This window comes from Myotis lucifugus, unplaced genomic scaffold (assembly GCF_000147115.1).
Source record: "Myotis lucifugus unplaced genomic scaffold, Myoluc2.0 scaffold_10, whole genome shotgun sequence".
NCBI classification, from domain to species: Eukaryota; Metazoa; Chordata; class Mammalia; order Chiroptera; family Vespertilionidae; genus Myotis; species Myotis lucifugus.
In genome coordinates, this window is record NW_005871058.1 from 13,339,905 (window position 1) to 13,359,951 (window position 20,047).

The 20,047-nt window shown below is 40.5% G+C and overlaps 1 protein-coding gene across 1 annotated transcript in view; it reads right to left on the reverse strand.

Annotated features, from left to right (window-relative positions):
- GUCY2C (guanylate cyclase 2C) overlaps positions 1-20,047 on the reverse strand; it is a 70,642-nt gene that overhangs the window by 2,102 nt on the left and 48,493 nt on the right. Inside the window, exons 19-26 of the mRNA XM_006084275.3 lie at positions 18,448-18,585; positions 17,163-17,251; positions 14,623-14,714; positions 11,838-11,996; positions 7,817-8,009; positions 5,855-6,029; positions 3,292-3,390; positions 1,795-1,889 (exon numbers count right to left, since the gene is read on the reverse strand). Of these exons, the coding sequence (XP_006084337.1) occupies positions 1,795-1,889; positions 3,292-3,390; positions 5,855-6,029; positions 7,817-8,009; positions 11,838-11,996; positions 14,623-14,714; positions 17,163-17,251; positions 18,448-18,585 (1,040 nt within the window). The remainder of the gene's footprint in view (positions 1-1,794; positions 1,890-3,291; positions 3,391-5,854; positions 6,030-7,816; positions 8,010-11,837; positions 11,997-14,622; positions 14,715-17,162; positions 17,252-18,447; positions 18,586-20,047) is intronic.

Below are 20,047 nucleotides of genomic sequence, written 5' to 3' on the forward strand. Positions count from 1 at the left end.
TTCCCCTCTGAGTTCCTCATCAGTGCCTATATTTCAGTGCAGCACACCTTCCTGGTATGGTCTGCCTTACATATGGACAGAGCTTATTTCCAAATGCTTTTTTATTTATTTTATTTTTTTGTTGTTAATCCTCACCCGAGGATATTTTTTCCCTTGATTTTAAGAGAGAGAGAGAGAGAGAGAGAGAGATTGATATGAGAGACACACCAATTGGTTGCCTTCTGCACAAACCCTGACGAGGGCCAGGATTGGAGCCTGCAACCAAGGTACATGCTCTTGATGGGTATCAAACCTTTGACCTTCAGTCCACGGGCTGATGCTCCAGACACTGAGCCAAACCAGGTAGGGCTCCAAGTGCCCTTTTAGAAACAAGTTTCTTGCCCTGGCTGGTAGCTCAGTTGGTTAGAACATCATTCCAATATGCCAAGGTTGTGGGTTCAAGACCCAGTCAGAGCACATATAAGAATCTACCAATGAGTGTATAAATAAGTGGAACAACAAATTGATTTCTCTGTTTCGCTTTCTCTCTCTAAAATCAATAAAAACAAGTCTCTCAATCACCAGACATGTTTTCTTCAAAGTAGAGTCTCCCCTGGCCCCAAAGATTTTAAAATATCACTATGGCAACATCACAAGAACCTAAAAAGGAAGAAAATTCATCTACAGTTCTGTTATGCCAACAAATCTGACTGGTTTTCATTATCCACATTTTCTTCTGGCTCATTTTGCCATGAAGTTTGCCACAAAAGTTTTGCCACAGTTTCCCCACCTAAAGTGTGTAAACTATAAACACATGTGCATCATAATGAACACTTAAGTGACATTTTCTGGGCCCATGTGGAGGCTATAAAATGAATGGAAACTTACTGAAAATCCTGTGCTCCCTGATGGTCAGTTCATAGTGACCAGTCATTCCACCGTTCGGTCTATTTGCATATTAGGGTTTTATTATATAGGATATATTAAAAATCACTCATCTTTAAAAATAGCGGGGTTTTTTTTTTTTATGTGTTTGAATTGTAGTAATCCATAAACAGCTTCTATCTGGGGAGAAATGCTTGGTGTAGAAAATGTATTTCTGGAGGATTAAAAAGTGAGTGTGATGTTAGGACCCTACTACATAAAAGGAAGCTTAAGTTGCAACCACAGTGTAAAGGCTAGAAGTGCTATGGCTACTGGAGACAGATGATCTTACTGGCAATAGTTGGCCTCAGACCAATTGTGAAAAGATTGTAATCTCCAGAAAGCAGCCTGAGAGCCAAGTGGAGGCATTTGGTGGCTTTGGAGGCCAGCTTGCCATCTCTTGTCCAGAGCTTTGAATGATAAAGCAACTGGCTGGAGAGGTGGCCTTAGAGCTGCAGCATCTTGAAGTAAGAGCAAGAACGCAAGGAGACAGGGACATTGACTGTAGTTAAATTAGTCCTGAACCGGACTGTGGCTCTTGGGTATAAAGGAGGAATTGGGGGCAAAAGTTGGGTACGTGTGGAAGAAATGGTGGCAGCATTTTATGACATAGTGGTCATAGTTCACAATATGAAAAGGGCTCATTGAAGTAAAGAGAGGCTGAGTTCACATTCTTTGGCGGTGGCTTCTCCTACATGGGATAGTGGGTGCCTATCGCGGGGATGGTCAGTGATCATCGCAGGGACAGAGGGAGATCCATGCAGGGAGTACAGAAAAGGATTCTTCATCGTATGTTCCCCAGTATTACTGACCATTGGGTGTCTAGTCTCAAAGGAAGTGGCCCCTGGGGGTGTGTGTCTTTTCTGGGTACTGTTTCTGTGGGTCCCTCACCTTTAAGTACGTTTCTCCTCTCACTTCATACAAGAACTGGCACTCGGTTCTCTTCAGGATGGCTATGGTGGAGCCACTCACATGGATTCTCAAGGCTGGAAAAGCAAAACAGATCAATGAAAATCTGGTCCATTTGAAATCTGTTATATGGCCACATTTGTTTTGCCTTGATTCCGGACATTAACTTTAGATGTTCTTGACGGCTCAGATATTTTAGTGCAAGAACACTTAAAAACACACCCAGTGCAATAAATATCACACATGGGAACAAAGAGGGTCTGGCACTGTTTTCAGGGTGCTGAGTGACGGCGCTCCTGGGTTGTGCTCCATGGATTCTCATTTCAGCTCAGAGTGGTAGCCCCAGGACCTTGTTTTAGATTTAGCTTGTGGTGCTGAGCTTGAGAGCTGGCATGTGGTTTCCCCATGTAAAAGTTTCAATAAGTAGCCAAAGTGTTGGTGACAAGGTAAAGATTCAGGAGACAGTTATAGGGTCTTGATTTTCTCAAATTTTACTCTTCTGGGATATTGTTATCTTCCTGACAACTAAGTGGTGAGGATATACTTCCATTCCTCAGTCCATTGCTGTACATCACCTTTCCCATTACGGGTGCCACAGACAATAACAATAGTAAGAATAATAGCACTCTCATATTGTATGCCTACCATCTATCAGAGGATTGCTAAGTGATTAACATATATCCTCTCCAATTCTTCCAGCAAGGTTGGTATCCTATCCTCAAATTTTTGATGCCTAGGAAAATGAGGTAATTCCCCCACTACCTTAACACAGACAGTGATTTGCATAGTTATAATTTTAACGCAAGTCTTATAAACTTATTCTTTCCTTTACATCATGATTTTCCAGTATAAACCAGTATCAGATTGTCAGTAAATTGCCAAAATACTGTTCTAACACCTATATTTTTGCAATGTCTGCCCACATCTACCAATGCTTTTATTCACTCTTGTATATATTTCTGTTACTATCACTGTCATCAATATTTATTTAGCATCTACTACATGCAACACACAGTGCCTCTACCTTGCCAGGCAAATGCAATATAGGTTTTTGCAGATAACAAATACACTTTTCTTTACTAAAACCAATTCCCAGGAAAACCAAATAGAAGAGAAATAGGAAAATGAACCAAGTTGTATACCCCATACCTAGCCTACTGATTTTTTTTTTAACTTACATGGATCTCTGCTAAAGTTAATGACTATTCCAGGTAGAGCATGCCTGAATGCATTGCTAAATAAGCCCAAACTAATAGAAGCGACCTAAAACTGAGCCAAAGGAAAGAATAATGATCAGTAAACAGTAGCAACAAAAGCAAATGTAGCAAGGCCTGGAATGACAGTCTTGTGGTCATTCAATGTGAAGAAGGGTCATTCATTCATCATCTCACTGGCACTTCTTGTGCACGTTATCCTACAATTCCCTCCTGCTGAAAGACAGAATCTTTGTCCTCTAAGAAACACAATCTCCCTTCTTACGGAGGCCAGTGGATTCCATCCTAGAGGCTGTGTTGACGGTATCTCCAAATAGGCAATAACGAGGCATCTTGATCCCCACGACGCCAGCAGCACAGGGACCTGGAAAGGGCAGAAAGCAGGAAGTGGGGGAATGGAAATCACAGAGAGGAATGAAGGTGCCACAATGTTGAATACTCCACTTGATGGAGGCATGTCTGAGGGTGTGAATAATGAGCTCGAATGAAGAATGTATTCAACGAGGGAAACATCATTATTCAATCAATGCATGCTTTCAGAAAGTATTTTGCTCTGGCATAGAAAAGTACATTTGCACAAAGCAAGAAGGCATCAGATCCAGGCTGAAAGGTGGGAAGTCATTCTGAATATTTTCAATAGAAGCTGTAGGATGAAGACTATCCCAGTGTTTGCTCACTGTGCTGAGCCACACAGCCCTGAGCTCTGAATTGCTGGAGGTCCCAGTACACTTGAAGGCTCAATGGCCCAAGTTTGTCTTATTTTACTTTGATTTAGTAGGGTAGCACTTCTGGGATTAATGGCATGATGATGGAAGACCCAGAAGACAAGGATCTGGCAGAATTTTCCCTGAGCATTTCACGCGCCATGTGAATGCAGTGGAATGGGGGAGCACAAGAACATTCTAGCAAAAACAAAGCCGAGGAAGACTGTGCACTGTGTATACCAGGTGGGGAGGAAGGGTTGTTTAAACAAGTATTTGTGTGGAATGACTGAACGCAAGGGGTTAAAGATTTTAGAGGTTAAAGATTAACTCAGCAACTACAAAAACAGGTGTTGGATAGAAGTAACTACTGGTCTTCTAGTTTGGCTGATTTCTAGTTGGGTTTTGATCTATGTAAGTTGAGTTTCTTTATAGATTTATCCTATAAACACTCTGTGTTTATGAAGATTAAAAATGTACAAAATACTAGACTCCCCCTGAGTGCTGAGGTTTTCCCTGTTAGATTGGGTGTAAAATAAACAAAAGATAAGCAAACAGAAAAAAACAAACAGACAAAAGAATAACTCCAGCAGGAAAGGTACAGCAGAGGCAGCTGCTAGATGAGATTTCTGATCTGGGCCTTAGGTCTTGTCACAAGTGGCTCTTCAGAAACGGAGTGATAACACTGAGGAGGGCCTGGACATGGGGAAATCCTTGCAGATATTAGTTAGTCTTGTTTTCAGCTATCAGTATTTAACTTCGACCCGTTCATTTCTTAGGGTTAAACCCTAGAATCGTACCTAGATAGTAGGTATGTGTGCCTACTATCTATCCTTATTTCAGCCCAATAAGGTAGCACTGGGCCCTGGTAGTCCGCTCAGACCTCGAGGAGGTCACAGGGAGAGAGAAGGGGCCAGGACCCAGAGCTCCAGTCTCTCTGACTTGGTTCGGTCAGACCTGTTGTTATTCCTTTCTCTGGCGATTTGCAATGGCTCAAAACGGACAGAATGCTGTTGCTGGCTGAAGAGATGCCCAGCAAGTTCCCTCGTGTGTATATGGAAACATCTAAGACATTTGGCTGTGGACACGTTCGGGAAAGGCTACAGCTGTGTTCCTGGCAGTGAACATGCGGTAGCAGTTTTTAACGCCTATTGACTGTCACTTTGAGAATCTCACTGATTTCTTAATCAATATTTACTGCCAGGCTTTGAGACAAGTGCTGTGGATATAGGATGACTTTTGTAAATGCAGTTGTCTGGTCTTGGCCACAAAGCCTGGAGCGATCTCTCCGGTTTTCTATACTGTGGCTCTTCTGCAAGGCTTGAAGGCAGAAAGAGGAGCAATGACAAGAAATTACAGGGAGATATGAGTTAATTTAACACAGGAAAGACTGTCTTATGATTACAAATATTTAATAATGGAGTGACGTGGCTTTGGATACAGTGAGTTTTCAGGAAATCCTGGAATTGTTCTAAAAGTGGATATGAAATTACTAGTACTTATCTTGGAACCTGTAAAGATAATCTATGTCCTATAAAGGATTAATCTAGATGATTTCTGAGGTCCTTTCCAACTATGTTTTTCTAGAACAATTGTAACTCATCTTTTCAAATCTCTACATTCAAGGGTGAGTAACTTTCATGGTTTTTGAAGTGGCTCATGTGCTTTCTGTACCAATGAGAGGGGTGGGTGTAGGGGGCGTACATGCCCTTTTATTATAAGAATTTGACCAGCCATCCCCTCCCCACCCCCATAGATAGTCTAATCCATTTAAGATACCATAATACTTTAGTGGGGGAAAATACTGAAGTTGGGGGCAGGGGAGAGGGAGGGAATGAGAGGAGATAATTGAAACACTAAATATAGTGACTTAACCAGGAAATCTGGAGCTTGTTATTTTAGGATGTGGTGGTGGTTATCATTCCAGGAGTCAAAGGTGTTTCCCAGAACTCTCTAGGGATGGGTCTAATTATGTCAGGATGTGACATGGACCTCATTTTTGGCAGACAGATCCAAGAGTAAACCTCACGTGAACACTGATCACATTTGAAGACTCTACACTTTCTGATTTAGTGGGTGCACAGAGATACATATGGTTCCCATTTGCTACAATGCTCAACCCCATACCAGAGTGAACTCCAATGCGAATCCAGATCGGGAGGCCGGGAAGATGCTCCAGCTCGAAGGTCCCCATGAAGCTGAGAATATCCAAGGCCATCTTGGCAATGTCCACTGCATGCCGATTGCCGTTTCTCTTAGGCAAGCCACTAGCTACCATGTAGGCATCACCAATGGTTTCCACCTGTGAAAACAGTTTCTGATCAGTGAAGCTGCCCCTTCAAAAGGCACAAGAAATTAAACATAAGCAGTTAATCCCATATCAAATACAAAAAAAAAACACCTCATTATGAGCCCTGTACACTTTTTTTGGGGCCAGTTTAAGAGCACTTCTATGCTCATTTCTTTAGGGTTTCCATAGTCTAGTAAAATGGATGATAAAATAGCTGTAGATGTTTTTATATAAGTAGTTCACAATAATGTAAATCACCCAGAGGTGTTGACAATTCTATGAATGTTTAAATAATCCGAGTAGCTCTATGTTATTTTAGAAAGACCTTTATGTACCAGAAAAGTCATTTTCAGCACTTTACCAATTTTCACATACTATTTGAAAAAAAAATTGTAGTTTCCTCCAAGATAAAATACACATTCTTGTAGTATGGTGACTATACACACTTTTATTATAATAAGTAGTAGATTTATATTAACAGTACTGTATAAACATTATTCTTTGATAAATGTCCTCTCCTCCCTTTTAATTTTATTTTCACAATCATATGTATAGTTCACGTTTATTGGTTAGTTAACTTCTTTTTGTCATATATCTCTAAAATGCGTAATCATTTTCTGTCTAAGGGCTATTGTTAATATGGCTTTCTGAGGATTGGGCTAAGACGAACCCTAAAAGGGGAGTCCTCTCTGTGACTAATAACCAGTATGACAGAGTATTATAATAATGAGTTTTAAGCTTTACTTAAGGACACAGTGTTCCAGGCATATTGTTTATCTAAATAATCTTTACAATAACCCATTGAGGTGGGTATTGTTATCATCCCATTTTAAAGATAGGCAAACTGAGACCTGATGAAGTTAAATATATTTTAAGAGATCGCATGGTTCGTAAGGGGCAAATTGGGATTTGAATGAAGAGATCTATTTCTAAAGCTACTTGTTCCATATGGTATGCTGCTTTTCTATCATGAGAATGTGGGAATTCAATTCCCCTTTTACTCTTCTGACTCAGACTTAATAGCCTAGAACTGGTCAGCATGCCAGTCAGGTAATAGATCCAGTTGTGAACTTGTAGAAATCTCTCTTTTCTTCTGTGGTCTTTTCTGAATGATGCTGCTATTTCAACAACAAGATATTCTTATTCTACTTATTATAACTCCAGTGTTTTGCAATTAGCCTGAACACTATCCATTTTTTGAAGATGATTTGAGAGGATATAATTTTCTCTAAATTTAGTACCCAAAATTCATTCCTGCTGAACTTTATGTTGTTGTTGTTTTCAAACTACTTAAAGTCATATGGTCATTTTGACTTCTGGCCCTTCTTTTTTCTTTTCTTTTATTGTTTAAAGTATTACATGTCTTCCCCCCCCCCCCCCCTCAACTTTTAGCCCTTCTTTTTTTTTTTTTTAAATATTTTATTGATTTATTACAGAGAGGAAGGGAGAGGAATAGAGAGTTAGAAACATCGATGAGTGAGAAACATCTATCAGCTGCCTCCTGCACACTCCTCACTGGAGATGTGCCCGCAACCCAGGTACATGCCCTTGACCGGAATCGAACCCGGGACCTTTCAGTCCACAGGCCGACGCTCTGTCCACTGAGCCAAACCGGTTTTCTCAACTTTTAGCCCTTCTTATTCTTTTACTTCCCTTCATTTTGAGCTCAGATTCAACCACTGATGCATTAAATCATAATTTGGGAAGGACGAGACCTGAGAAGTAACAGGAACAACTAATTCTGACTCTGCTGACCTGGGGCCTCAGGACCGTCTCAGCCTGTTAGGTGAGGTGGTTACCTTGTACACGTCATGGTGATCGAGAATGTGGTCAAAGCTCTTATAGATGTCATTCAGCATGTCCACCACTTCCATGGGGGTGCTGTATTTGCAGATAGTCGTGAAACCTACGATGTCACTGAAGTAGATGGTAACTTCCTCATATAGTTCAGGCTCCACAATGCCTTTCTCCTTCAGGGACTTAACCACTAGCCTAGATGAAAGGAAGAAATTTGCCATCAACTTTAGTAAATTTTTTTTTCTCTTACATAAATATTTGAGACAGTAATTGTCCACCAGGAATTCTAGAATTTGGGATTGCCAGTAAACTGGGTGGCTAGGAAGCAAAGATAAGTTGCATATACCATATATTACATATATACAGAAACATATAATACATGCATTTGAACTCAGATGACTATAAGCAGGTTCAGCATTAAATTAGTACTTGACTGTTGAACCTAATACACATATACACATGCTACTACATAACATTCTTGCCCACTTTTTACCTCTCTACTCATAGTTTCTTTTAGATATAACTCTATATCCAGAAGCTGAGAGGGAGAGTGTGTCATTAATGCAAGGGCTTCAGTGACTATAGCTATCAGATCTTTCTCATCATCCGAATCAATGGTTTTACCTCCCTGACATATTTAACATGACATTGTTTGTTATCACTATGAAGGAATATGCACTTAAAAATTAACTTGGATGTAGTATGAACCGGAATTTATTTGATATATTCTGAACCAGATTTGGGTTCTTTAAAAAGCAAAGTCAATTACCATGTAAACAAGTTAAAATTATGCTAAAACTGAAGAAGTCAAGTAGAAGCAACTTAGAATATCTTTGTTGAAGAGATATAAAGAGCAGTTTATCAGACTCAGAATTAAGAGAGAAGAGCTACAAGAAGGGGCTGCATATTCCCTTATGTGCCAGGTGGCTTTTCATTTCCCCCAACCCCATCATGAGCTGCATGCTCCCCATCCGCCCTTGGGGTCACTCTGTAAAGGATCCGAGTATGGAACCACTAGAACCAGAAGCTGGGAGGTACCATAGAGGTCATTGAGAAGAAATCTCTTATTTTCACAGATGAGAAAGCTGAGGCTTAAAAGTATGACTTTTACCAAGTCCCATGGCCACTGAGAGCAGAGCCAGTCCAGAACTCAGCAACATCTACCCCTTCAGGGCTTTTGTTGCTCAGCACGCCCCCCACCCCGACCCCACCCTCAAGGCCTGGGACTGTCGGGGAGCTGGGAAAGGCCTGGAGCGTGCTGACTGTGGTAGAGGAAGAATGTCAAGTACTTTCCCAGAAACCAGCCCATCAAGCACAGAAATTACTTGGAGAACCTCCGGAGCTTGGAGGGAAGAAATTTTTCAGCTGGTGCAGTGAGGGAACTCGGGACCTTTGATAAACAGCCGTTCGGTGTGGCTGTTTGGATGAGCAGGGGCACCTCTGGGCTGGTTGTTCTTGACATGCCCAGTGTAAGGGTGCAGATTATTTTGGAGGCCACCTTGATGTAACGATAAAATTGGATATTTCCCATTTTTACCCTTCATTTTACTGATTATATCTGAAAAGTCCTATGAGCTTGGAAAGTAGCATGCACGTGAGAGAAACTGATGTTCAGATAAATGATGGAAGAACTATAATCTCACACGGTGAACTTTCATAAACAGGTTGTTGCTGACACAGAATTCGTTGTACAGAGTAGATGTCTTTGAAGAACTTCCCAAAGAAGAAAAACCTTCTATTTTAATCTGTTTAAGAACCCCAAAGGGAAGGGTTCAAATGAGTGTTAAAGTAGTGATCTGGTTCCTACATGCAGCCTTAAGTTTATTAATAATTTTGCTGTAAATATTTCTGTTTTATTCTTCTAGTTACTGTTGGTTTTCTTTTACAAATACAAAGAGTTTTTACATAAATGACGGAAGTGAGTTGCACTGGAGTCATGGTGTGTTGCAGCTATTGAAGAGATTTGTGTTCTACAACCTTGGCAATCCAATAAAAACATTTACCATCTCGTGGTCAAAGTGGCACATTCAACCAAAGGGAAGAAAAGAAAACTGAGGTGGTGAGCTAGTTTGCAATCATTTGAGTGACGTTCTTGGTTAAAACCACACTGATGATGACACCCTGGAAAAGCAGCCAGGTAACCAGGGTCTTGTTTTTGTTGCAGAGTTAAAGGCCAGGCAAAGAATGATGCATTATGTAACTAACATTCATGGAGCGCTGACAGAAGTTGCCTAACAGGGGTCCAGCCTATTCCAAGGGTGCCATTCCCAGACTGTTTCGAGGCTCTGTGAGGGCACATGGGTTCTATATTAGGCTCTCTTGAGGTCTGGATGACTGAATAGAGTATGTGTGTAACTTACTTCTTCATTCAGGCTGTAGAAGAGAAACTATGTATTTAGAAAACAGCCTGTACAATCTGAAAATCATTTCTTTACTCATGTAGAACTGATATTTGAAATTAAGTATGGGATCAAAATAAAATAATAACTAATACAAGTTATATATAAAAGTTCAGAGCGACTATGTGTAACAACAACCATGGACGCTCCAGGCACTGTGCTAAGTATCTTAAATCCTGCACCTTATTTCAGGGGATGTTTTGGAACAGCCTGTGAAGCACAAGGGAAACTGAGCTTAGAGCATTGAGGAAAGTGCCCAAGATCACACATCCACAGTAGGCGGTGGGACCATGATTTGAAGTCAATTTCCATGATTTTATCTAACTGCTAGATTCCCTACATTATCCTTAACCTAATAGGACATTTTATTCTATTTTCATGAGAGGAAAACATTGCTTCTCGCTGTAACAGTGTACCCACAGTGGCCTTGTCCTACGCCTATTTCCTAGCTCTTCACATTTTAATTTCTTGCTTATTAGCTGAGTACCAACACTTACAAAACTTTAAACTGTTTGGTGACCCCAACCTTACTTCCTTTCCCTTCTGTCACAGCTGTTGTATTATTTCATAAAATGGAGGCCAGCCTATACATGCCTAGGAGAGGAGATATCTGATGTTTAGCCTCACCTCCTCCACTAGAAACACTTATACTTCTTGTAATTTGGCTTCTACTTTGAGGTAGAAAGAAAGCAAAGAAACTAATACTTAGTGCCTGAAAGTGCCTTATAGCTCACAGATTCCATAGGAGACTTAAATGTCCATTTCACGGAGGAGAGACCATGACTTGCTTAAGGTCCCAGACTTAGTAAGAGTAACACAGAGATGTTGGAATCCAGGTCATTCCAACTCCACAGTCCACGCTCCTTCTGTGGCACCACATGGCCACTTGAAAATAACCTCTTTTTTAAAAAAAGTATTTAAAGTGCAAGAGAGCAGAACAAGGGTTAGCAAGATCCATGCATTTTAAAACGCAATCTCTTAAAGAATATGCACCCCTATGTTCATAGCAGTGTTATTTATGATAGCTAAGATCTGGAAACAGCCCAAGTGCCCATCAGTAGATGAGTGGATAAAAAAAAGCTGTGGTACATTTACCCAAAGGAATACTAAACAGCTGTAAAAAGGAAGGATCTCTTAACCTTTGCAACAGCATGGATGGACTTGAAGACCATGTTAAGCAAAATAAGCCAGTTAGAGAAAAACAACTATCACATGATCTCACTTAGATGTGGAATCTAATGAACAAAATAAACTGATGAACAAAATAGGTCCAGAGGCATAGATGCATGGAACAGAATGACAGATCTTAGTGAGGAAGGGAGAAGTAGAAGAGGAAGAGATTAACCAAAGAACATATATGCATATAAGCATAGCCCAAGGACACAGACAATAGTGTGGGAAAGGCCTGGGGTGGAGCAGGGGCTGGGTGGAGGGGGGCAAAAATGGGGAAAAGGGGTATATCTGAAATATGTATATGAAACAAAAAAAGAATATGCAAAATGAACCAACCCTAAATAGATCAAGAAAAACAATGCTAGACAAATATGCTGAAGCTTTCAGCTTTAAGTATGAGGCATAGCTGTGTTGTTGTGGGAAACCACATCAGCAGGACCATTTGTCTTACCTTGGGAGCAACATAAAATTTAGTCTGTCAGCTCTGTCCCTCTCTGCCTTGTACAGCTGTGTTCTTTCCTCCACCAGATGTTCCAGATTTCGAGAGTATAGCTGTAGACGTCGGATCAAGGTGTCCATATAACTTTCACTTTTCTGGTCATGAAAAAGGCTGTGGGTAATAATATATAAAGAGCTCTTCCACATTGTTAAGAAAACATGAACATCCATTATTACTATGGGCAAATATGATGAACAGGTAATTAAACAAAGAAAAAATAAAATTGGCTGATACCTAACAAAAACATTTAACCTCAGAAAGAAATGAAAGAAATATAGAAATAAGATTAACAAAAAAAAGAAAGAAAAACAAATGTTATAAAAATGGTAATCAATGTAGGTAAGAAGGAAGACATATATACATACAACCTTCCTGGAGGGATATCTGGTAAAATGTGTCATAGTTTTTTAAGAATACACATACCAATCACCCATCAACTCTGTTTCTACGAATTATCTTAAGGAAACCATCATGAACGTGCTAAAGTTAACTACAAAGCAAGTCACAGCAATTTTTATAATGGCAAACATTTGAAAATAACCTAAATGGGTAACAAAAAAGTAGTTAAAATATTATGGTACAATGGAGTACTAAGGTAGCATTAAATGTGAATTAGAATAGTTAAACACAAAAGATACTACTTCTATATTGCTCATGAAAAATTTCATAAAATAGCAAAAATTATAATCTCATTTTAATTTTTGAAAACTGATGGTCATCTACTCACAAACAAATGATCTTTGTACTTTCTTGTTTGCTTATTCATTTTCCAAAATTTTAATAAATATTTTATAATAAAGGAAAAACTTTCTTTAAAAAAAAAAAGCTGCCCTAACCGGTTTGGCTCAGTGGATAGAGCGTCGGCCTGTGGACTGAAAGGTCCCAGGTTCGATTCCGGTCAAGGGCATGTACCTTGGTTGCAGTCACATCCCCAATTGGGGATGTGCAGGAGGCAGCTGATCGATGTTTCTCTCTCATCGATGTTTCTAACTCTCTATCCCTTTCCCTTCCTCTCTGTGAAAAATCAATAAAATATATTTAAAAAAAAAAAAAAAAAAGCTCTAGAGGTGATAAATGAAAGTATATGAGGAGAACCAAGAAAAGCAAAGTTGAGCCTTACATGATCTCAGAATGGAAAGCCGGGATCCTAAAGCAAAAAACCTAACTCTGAATGCTTTTGTTAGACTAAGGAGACTTGGATGAGGTGCCAGCTTTCTGTGACATGAGCCTATGACAAGCCTTGGTGCCAAGCTGGTTTCAGAGGCACGCTGAGTTCCTGCAGAGTCATTGTGGGGATCAGAGATAATGTTGGTAACTAACACATGGCACAATTGAAGGGGCTGAACAAATCATACCATTTTGTTATTACAACAACAGCAATTATAAATTATAATTTATACAGTCAAGGAGAAGATGGCCTACATCATCATCCCCTTGGGATGTGGAGGGATGATTGTTAAAAATTCAATCCATTCCTGAGTCCCATTGCAGACCTATAAGACTGGAAATTGCTAGGCTTGGGATTAAGAAACAGAATTTTTGAACAAGTTCCCCAGGGAATTTACGAGAAACACCTAGAGTCTAGTTGGTAGAAAGGGCAAGGGAGCAGGTGTAAAGGATGAGGATGGATATCTTATTTCATGATGAATTGATTTAATTAAACATTTCCTCAACCTTGGCTGCATTTTTTAAAAAATTGGCTGCAAGTTTTAATCATCTAAGGAGCTATTAAAACTCCCGATGTCAGCCTGCTCCCCAGATCAATGACATCAGATTCTCTAGGGTAGACATCAGGGGCCCAGTTTATCTCCAAGAGTTTACATGTCATCTGTCACATGTACAAGCTCATCTGCTCTTAGTAACAGGTTTGTGAAGCAATGAAAAGTGGGCAAGAATTAAATCGCTTATTATGTTCGGCTCCTTTCCCCCAAACGACAGCTTAGATCTACCAAATCAATGACCTCACTTTGATTAACTTCACTCTACTTCTTCTCCAGCCTTGGGCTTTTAGCCTCGTTAAGTATCTGAATGACTTAATGAGAACTACAGAAAGTTAGAGCTGGAAGGAATTGTACAAATGATCTTGTTCAGTCCAATTTTACTAACAAGAAAATTGACACCCAATTAGGATAAGTGTTTTGCCCAATGTCCCACAGCAAGCTATTATTAGATCCTAGTGTAGAAACTGGGTCTCCTCTCTCACTCCAGTTATTTTTCTCACTCTGCACTGTCTCTAACAGAAAACACGACAAATCTAGAATTCAGTCTTACTGGATAATTGTGTGTTACTTTTTTAAAAAAAATACTGAATTATAGTCTGATTCATGACTCAAGTCTTAAGGATGTAGGGCCAAAGTTGCTGATCCTAAGATTTAATTTTTTTTTTTAAGATTTGAAAAATTTAAGAAACTTGGTGATCTTAAGAATTATCCAGGGACTTTATAGATTTCCAGGACCCATAACAGACTTCTAAATTCTAATTACCTGCAGAAGGGTCAGGGAACTATATTTTTAACAGGCATACTTATGATTAGTCAGAATATAGTTTTTAATCAGGCAAGTTTTGCCCTTGAGTATTTAACTTGCCAAGTGATTATTTCCCAGAGAAAATGGTCTGGTAGTCTCCATATCATTTTAATTTTTCTGAGGTATTCTTATTCTTAGGTGCCACTGAATGTCAACTATTATTAGAATAATCTGAAATCGGTGAGAAAAAAAGCAAAAATGTCAGCAATACCCAAATATCTTGGCCAGTGTATTCTCAATTTTCTTGAAATCTGGTCTCTTTTCTGGATCTTCCTCCCAGCAGTTTTTTACAAGTAGATATACCTGGAAGGAAGAAGGGGTGAATTAGCTCAGGGAGTGGCATCCTATCCTATTTTCCTCCAGGATGGGAGTAATTGAGGCAACGACTATTTTAAAAACATCCCAACTCTGACAATGAGGATGAGGTCGCCCAGTTGTCTGCAGTGTATCTCAGGCATCACCACCTGTACCGCCTTGCCTAAGCCCTTCCCTTAGACACTGAATTAATGAAAAAGGTGATACTGATTTGGACAAGGCCAGATTGATGGGAGAGACAAAATCTTTACATGCATTTGCAGGGTGTGTGTTGGGAAGAACAAGAAACAGTTGGGTTCAGTGAGTATGTGACAGTGACTGTCAATGAGAGCGAGGCACTTCAAGCAGCATTTTTAACCGTGGCTAAGAGTGGAATTGCCTGGGAGAGTTTACAAAATTTCTTTTGCCCAGGCCCCAACCTAGGAGATTCTGACTTAATTGGTTTATGAAGGAATCTTAGGGCTCTCGGATTTAGCAAACAAAAATATAGAATACCCAGTTAAATTCGAATTTCAGATAAACAATGAATAATTTCTTTAGCATAAGTATGTCCCAAGCATAGGCAAAGGACATGTATGTATATGTATATATATAATTATTTTCATTACATATTAATATAAAATGTTTATTATAGTATTAAATAATATAATTATATATAATTAGATTATAATTATAATGATATTATAAGATTATACTATAATTATAACTATATTATAATAAATAATTGCATATAACGTCATAATTGTAATGGAATTATTATGATACATAGTCTATATATTATTATTGCATATATAAAAGAGAAGTGAGGAAAGGGAGGTTCAGGGGAAGGGGGAGACATGAGGAAGCCCATGGAAACCTCATCTCACTATCACTGGCTCGAAGCTTTTGTTGAATCGGAAAGCATGGTGCAAACCATTAGTTAGTTCTTTACTTTAGTCAGAAATAGGATGACAAACCGTATCAGGTGCAGTCCCTGCCCATGTTCTTTGCCTCAGGGCATCCCCGGGAAGAACTAGCTATATGCATGGCATAGCCCTTGCCTGCCTGCATTCACCACCAGATGATGCCTTTGCCTTGGTACATGATCTGCCGACGGCCTCAAAGAGGCATGGACAAACCCAACCCACAGCCGGCTGACGCAGCACCGCCGAGTGAAACGGGGGCACTGCCACGTCATCTAATTTCAGGCCTGTATTCTATTGGAACCAGCTACTAGATAGGAAATCTTTTCTTGCTTCCAATTCCAGAAGAATCTGACTACACGAGCGAATGGAGGAGGAAGAATGCTTTAGTGGGAAAGGTTTTAAGCAACATGTGGCTGTCCTCAGACTAGAAAGAAGTGTTGAGAAGGGATATGCTGACGTGTGGGGAGGAATCCCAGCATCCTGAAAATCAGGGTTGGGGGGATAGAATAAGACCAAGATAGGAGCAGTTCTATTTTAGAACCTTGGGGCTGCAACCTGCCTTTAATATTGAAATAGAGAAAAGAAGAGGTAAGAACGGCCCATTCACACTCAGCTAGGCTGGCCACAAACCTCACCTGGAAGGATGCTCATAACTTGAAGGAAAACGTTTTTTATCTTTATCCCACAAGGGACAAACAAAAGGTTTTATTTTTAAGACCCTAAAAACGTTTAAAACACGCTATTTACTATCTTTGGGGATTATAAAAGCTCAGATAAAATCCTAAAATAAATTTAGAAACTTCCCCCACAGGCTTTAATAGCCTTTGTGAGGGATTATTTAAAAAATTAAACAAATGCAGAGACAAAAGCTCAATTTCCTTCAGATGAAGAATAAAAGGAGAGAAAGTACCCTTCCCTATTGTTTCCAGATGTTGGCATACTTATTTTTCAATCACTAGGTTTTATTTACAAGCCTGGCCAGTGTATCACATGGGCATCTTGCTTTGTGAGCTCCTAGGGACTGAGAATGGAACGTGTGCTTAAGGAATCAGCTCTTTCCTGAGTTCAGAGAAATGGAAACAGACAAGGTAGGGTGGCAGGCTGATGATGGCTCCTGGACATATGTCCGTGTTCTAACCCCTGGAACCGGTGGATGTGGCCTTATTTGGAAAAAGGGTCTTTGCAGGTGTGATTACCTTTAGAGTCTTGACTTGGGGAGATTATTCTGGATTATCTTGGTGGGCCCAAATGCAGTCACAGGTATCCTTATATAGGAGGTGGGTAGAGGGAAATTAGAAGAGGAGAGGAGAGAAGAATGTGATTGGGGTGTTTGGGCCACAAGCCAAGGAATGTCAGCCAGCACAAGCTTCTGGAAGTAGCAAGGAATGGACCCTCCCCTAGAGCCTTTAGAAGGAGCGTGATCTTGCTGACAATTTATTTCAGACGTCTGGTCTCCAGCAAATACATTTCTGTAGTTTTAATCCATGAAGTTGTGTGTGGTAATTTATTACAGTGGCCCAGAGAAACTCACTTCCAGCTCCTTCTCCTCTGCTGTTTCCAGGAACAGATCTGGGCGGAAGGGCTTCACTCCATTGGAACTCTCCACTCTGAAAATCTTCTCTGATGGGACGAGAATAATTCAATTACAAGAGAGAATGCAGCATGCGGAACGTGGAGCAGTGGTCCGATTCCGAACTGGCTCACCGACTCCGATGGGCCAGCGAGAGTGCGGCAGCGCCTCGGCCAGCAGTCGGCAGAGGGATGCCGAATGAGCCACCAGGTTAAGGGGTCTCATACACACCTATACCCAGGAGGCTATCCCTCAAATTAAGGCCACTCACCCTATGAAACTCAACTCAGACACCACTGCCTTCAGTGGGCTTCCTCTGACCAAGACTCTAGCCTGCAATCCTGACATCCCTAGTCACCCCTCCCCCCAGACAGTTAAGAGTTGGCACAAGTAAGTGCTCAGTAAGTAAATGGAATGAAATATTGAACCACACCCCCCCCCCAAGGCCCCCAGGGGACATGTGACAAAAGTATAGTCAGTGGTGGCGAACCTTTTGAGCTCGGCATGTCAGCATTTTGAAAAACCCTAACTTAACTCTGGTGCTGTGTCACATATAGAAATTTTTTGATATTTGCAACCATAGTAAAACAAAGATTTATTTTTTTAATATTTAAATGCCATTTAACAAAGAAAAATCAACCAAAAAAATGAGTTCGCGTGTCACCTCTGACATGTGTGTCATAGGTTCGCCATCACTGGTATAGATCTTAGTAGGAACTAAAATATGTATGTCCCACTTCGGTGATCTAGTTCAGGTGTTAGACACATGGCTGTTAGAAATCAGAAGGAAAGAGGGAAATTATAAGGGGAGATTCTTTTTAAAAAAATACATTTTTATTGATTCCAGAGAGGAAGGAAGAGGGAGAGAGAGATAGAAACATCAATGATGAGAGAGAATCATTGCTCAGCTGCCTCCTGCACGCCCCCTACTGGGGAAAACTGGGCATGTGCCCTGACCCGGAATTGAACCATGACCTTAACCTGCTGGGGAGGGAAGATTCTTTAACTAACAATAACACTGATGGCAGTGACACCTGGCAGTGGTGTATTGTCTTACGCTCTTCAGAGCACTCTAACATTCATTCATCTAATCCTTCCAAAACCCTGTGAAATGGGTAGTGCAGATATGCCATTGCTGTTACAGCTGAGGGACAGAGATGTGGTCACACAGATCAGGGTCCCTGTCAGCCTAGGATGCAGGTTGGCCAGCTCCCAGCGGGGGCAGATGAAAGGGTCAGACTCTTACCATTCTGGTCGCGGCAGCATTGCGTGTAGAAGGTTTCCCTCCGCACGATGATCTCCTGGGCGATGATCCCGTAGCTGTACACGTCCCCTTTCTGAGAGATGCTGGCTTGGCGGAGGTGCTCTGGGGCTGTCCACAGGTCTGGGCATTCAGCATGGAGATTGCAAAGTTAAGGGGGTGAGCAGCCCATAGTCTCCCACCTGCTTCTGTTCTTTATGTCCCTACACCATGCACCCTGAATGTGAGTGGCCTTGAGTTTATATGGTCCCAGACTTTTGAGAAGTTTATGCTAATAATGGTGTTAAGGGTAGAACACACACCTTTTAATCTGACTATGTAATGCCAGGATTTGGGTGAGGTCATATGGCAATGTCTTCCCTATCACCGCGAGGATCATAGTCCTAAACACCCTCAAGGTCTACCTAGAATAGCACCTGGTGTACAGGAAGTGCTTGTAAAGGTTTGTGGGATGAATGCACTAGAATATGAGAGGCTAAGAGGGTTTAACAGCTTACGGGACATAAAGCATAAACCTAGGAAAGCCTTTGTAAATGTTTAAAAATAAAGACAGCACATTCAAACAAAGAGACTACGACTGATATTTTCCAGATGTGACACACTGGCAGCCTCCAAGTCAGCTATTGCCCAGAGATGTGTGTTCTTGGATTCCCACAGTGTTCTTTAAAACATAATGCATACAATTTACCCCCATTTTACCACTGGGCCTGCCCCTCCCTAATGCTTCCCATCTGGTCCACTTCACAGTGAAGGGCTCCTGTGTTCTGTGTTTGGCTCCTGCAGACACTTGGGTTTTGGACTCTCATCATTTATCTCATTTGGTAATAACAGGGCATACAATTGTTCTCCGACATCCGTTGAAGTTTTTCCAGAATCACCTAGCTCCTTGTAAGCTTTTTGAGATTTGTATGTTTGGCAGTTTTGATGGAAAAAATCTATAGATTCATGTTGTTGGATACAGTGTTAGGCTTATGACAAGGCACATTTTCCTCATGTGGTTTTCCATCCAAATGTTTTTGAATTGATGCCTTGTGACTTTATGTGTCTTGTGATTCATGTGGTTTGGGGTTGCAGGAAAGCTAGGTATAACTACTTATGCTAAAATCAAGGTGACCGACAAGCACAGATAGGTTGGGGTAACTGAGTGCTGTTCAGGAGGATGGGATTTGACCTGTGATTTTCTGTCATGGTGGGTCATCTAATGAGGGAGATTTGTTCCACTACATGATGAATCATGCTTGGCACACAGTAGGTCTTCAATGAGCACTTACTGAGTCCAATGTCTAGCATGCTTGATGTGACTGAAGAAATTAGGGGCAGAATTATAATTTTTATTAAGAAAAAACTAAAGGATTGTAAAATAGAAATAGAAGTAGAATATATTGTTTGGACCTAGATGGCATTTTGAATCATATATGAGTGTTAGATTTCTGAGTCCATAACCCTGAGTTATAGTAAAGATTGGGTAAATGTTCAACATGAAAACTCTTTATATTTTATAAATCGTTTTTCTCTGTTACTTTTATTGACCCCTATAACAATCTTAAAAGAGATAATAAGAATATATTTTACTGATAAGAGTTAT